This window comes from Epinephelus moara, unplaced genomic scaffold (assembly GCF_006386435.1).
Source record: "Epinephelus moara isolate mb unplaced genomic scaffold, YSFRI_EMoa_1.0 scaffold2306, whole genome shotgun sequence".
Lineage (NCBI taxonomy): Eukaryota > Metazoa > Chordata > Actinopteri > Perciformes > Serranidae > Epinephelus > Epinephelus moara.
This window is the reverse complement of record NW_026079881.1, coordinates 4-2,784: the sequence shown is the minus strand read 5'-3', so window position 1 is coordinate 2,784 and position 2,781 is coordinate 4. Positions and strand designations below refer to the sequence as shown.

Below are 2,781 nucleotides of genomic sequence, written 5' to 3'. Positions count from 1 at the left end.
CCTGCGCTTTGACAGTGAATACGATCTGCTTGATTTGCTCATAATCAAATGAGCACACCGCGTGTATCACTCCGCTTTCTGCATTTATAGAAACAAATTCAGAAACTGGAGATCCACCGATATTGGTATCTTGCAGAATATAAGATATACGGGCGTTTTGGTTTTCATCGGGATCTTTAGCCCTCAGCGTGAGAACAGAAAAACCTGGAGAGTTATTCTCTGCAATAAAGGCACTGTACACACTTAGTGAAAACACTGGAGCATTATCGTTCACATCAGAGACCTTTAAATTAAAGGTTCTTGTTGTTGAGAGAGGAGGCATTCCTGCATCTGTTGCAACTACAGTGATGTTATATTCTGAGACACTCTCACGATCTAACACAGTATCTGTTACCAAAGTATAGTAATTTCTTAAATTAGATTTAATCTTGAAAGGTGCATTTTGTTCTATTCTACAGTTTACTTGTCCGTTATCACCTGAATCCAGGTCTTTTACATTTATAATGCCAATAGTTGTTCCAGGAGGAGAGTCCTCTGACACAGGACTAGTGAATGACATGACGCTGATAGTAGGGGCGTTGTCATTTACATCAGTTACTTCAATTATCACTTTACTCGAGTCTGTCAAACCTCCCTGATCTTTTGCATCAATTCTGAGCTCGTACTTCTTGTCTTTTTCATAATCGATAGAGCCTGTAATTAAAATGACGCCACTTTTTTCATCAACAATAAATAAATTCCCCAGACCACTGTTAGGATCTGAAAAATAATACGTCACGATACTATTTGACCCGAAATCTGCGTCACTAGCATTAACAGTGGTTACATAAGTATCTCTGGGAGCGTTTTCCATCACAGTAGCTTTGTACACTGACTGATTAAATACAGGCGCATTGTCATTTACATCAAGAACAGTAATTTCTATATTTACTGTACCAGATCTCTGCGGAGTTCCACCGTCTACAGCTATTAGCTTTAGAGATAGATTAGGATTTGTCTCTCTGTCTAATGGCTTCTGAAGCACCATCTCTGCATATTTCTTTCCATCTGCATTCGAATTTTGTTTCAGAACAAAATTATCATTCTCGGTCAAAATATATTCTTTAAGTCCATTGACACCCACATCTGGGTCTTCTGCACTCGCTAGTGAAAACCGAGCGCCCGTATTAGCGATTTCGCTGATTTCAAATTGGATTGCGTCTCGTTTGAATGTGGGCGAATGATCATTTATGTCTGTAATTTCAACTGTAATTTGATGTAGCTCCATTGGGTTTTCTAAAATCACCTCAAAGCTGAAACTACACGGCGTTACGTCTCCACAAAGCTGCTCTCGGTCTATTCTTTCTTTCACTACCAGCGTTCCTTTGTCTGTCTTCAGCTCGGTGTACTGGATGCTCTCTCCAGTCACGATACGGGCCCGGCCAGAGCGGAGCCTTTTCAGATCCAAACCAAGGTCCTGTGCTACATTACCGATTAGGGATCCCTTCTTCATCTCCTCCGGGACTGAATATCGGATATGTCCGCTGACCATATGGCTGAGATAAAAAAGGAAGAAGAGAAGCTGCAAATTCTGTCTGCAGCCAAAGCGCCATGTTACGCACAGAGAGAAGGGTGGTATTCCACAAGCCATAGCAAAAGAAAAAATATGCTCCACGACGATCCAAGCAAGATACGAGATATGAAAAAACACTGACCGTGCCAGTTCAGAGAAAATACGTCCTTTTTTCAATTTACTTTCTATACATGAATGTAGATATCAATTGATGCCAGTGTGTTGTCCTCGAATGTCAGCCTGCATACTGCACACCATCCTCTTTTCTCTCATAGCACACGGTAGTAAGGGAGGAGACTGTGAGGTAATGTTTTAGAGACTGTGATGCATTGACCAACAGCGTCCCTTAGAGTCCAAAGTCAGTAAGATAATACAGTAGAGTAGCATTTCTGCAAATATGAAGTGGTTGATTAAATCTGACTGGTGCATATCAAATTAATTAATTAAAAAAAAATCAACACAATATTCAAAAAAATATATTAAAATAAGAACAAATATCACGATGACATTTAGTATAATTCTGATGTTATGTTACTAACTCTAAAATTTGCAAATACGTTCAGTTAAATAGACTTACAATGCACGTCGCATAAACTAACAGACATAGAATACCACTGCAATTCTATAGTAATTTGGGGAACCGCTGGGACAGAAGAAAAAGAAACAACAACAACAACAACAACAACAAAAAGAACTTCGAAAGAGAACCGATGCTAAATGAGAGCGGTATAAGGAGACTTTCTGACTGTCAATAAAATAATTGTAGTCACACACAAACCACTTTGTCAACAGTCTCGTGTGAAAGCATTCAAGACTCTGGAGATCACACGCTGCACAGGCACATTTAGAAACCAGCAAGCTATCTGTTAGCATTAATACCAAATGCAACTAAAAAAAGCTTTGTGCGTGTGACACAATAAAACAGCAAAACTAGTAACTGAGAAAAGAGGGCCATACAATCTGAAAAGAAATTCAACAGCGATCCTATCAACTTGTGCAAAGTGAGGTGCTGTCCATGGTGCTGAAGAGGACTGCATAAGGTGCAGGGCTTTACCATCAAAGTAACTAAACACAGAAGGAGAAATAACGGCACAGACACAGAGCGACATGATTGAAACTGTCCTTTCAACAATATAAAGTAATTGTTTACTCGTGTGACACGTTATTATCGATGTAATAAAATGTATAACGAGAAAAAACGACCATGAGAAGATGCTACATAATTCGGC

At 39.4% G+C, this 2,781-nt stretch overlaps 1 protein-coding gene across 1 annotated transcript; it reads right to left on the bottom strand.

Annotated features, from left to right (window-relative positions):
- Positions 1–150: 150 nt before the first annotated feature.
- Positions 151–1,949, bottom strand: LOC126387134 (protocadherin gamma-C3-like; the record flags this gene model as incomplete). The annotated part of the gene is made up of 1 exon (XM_050039687.1): positions 151–1,949. A coding segment is annotated over exon 1 (1,480 nt), but the record flags the coding sequence as incomplete, so codon positions are not given.
- Between the last annotated feature and the right edge of the window lie 832 nt (positions 1,950–2,781).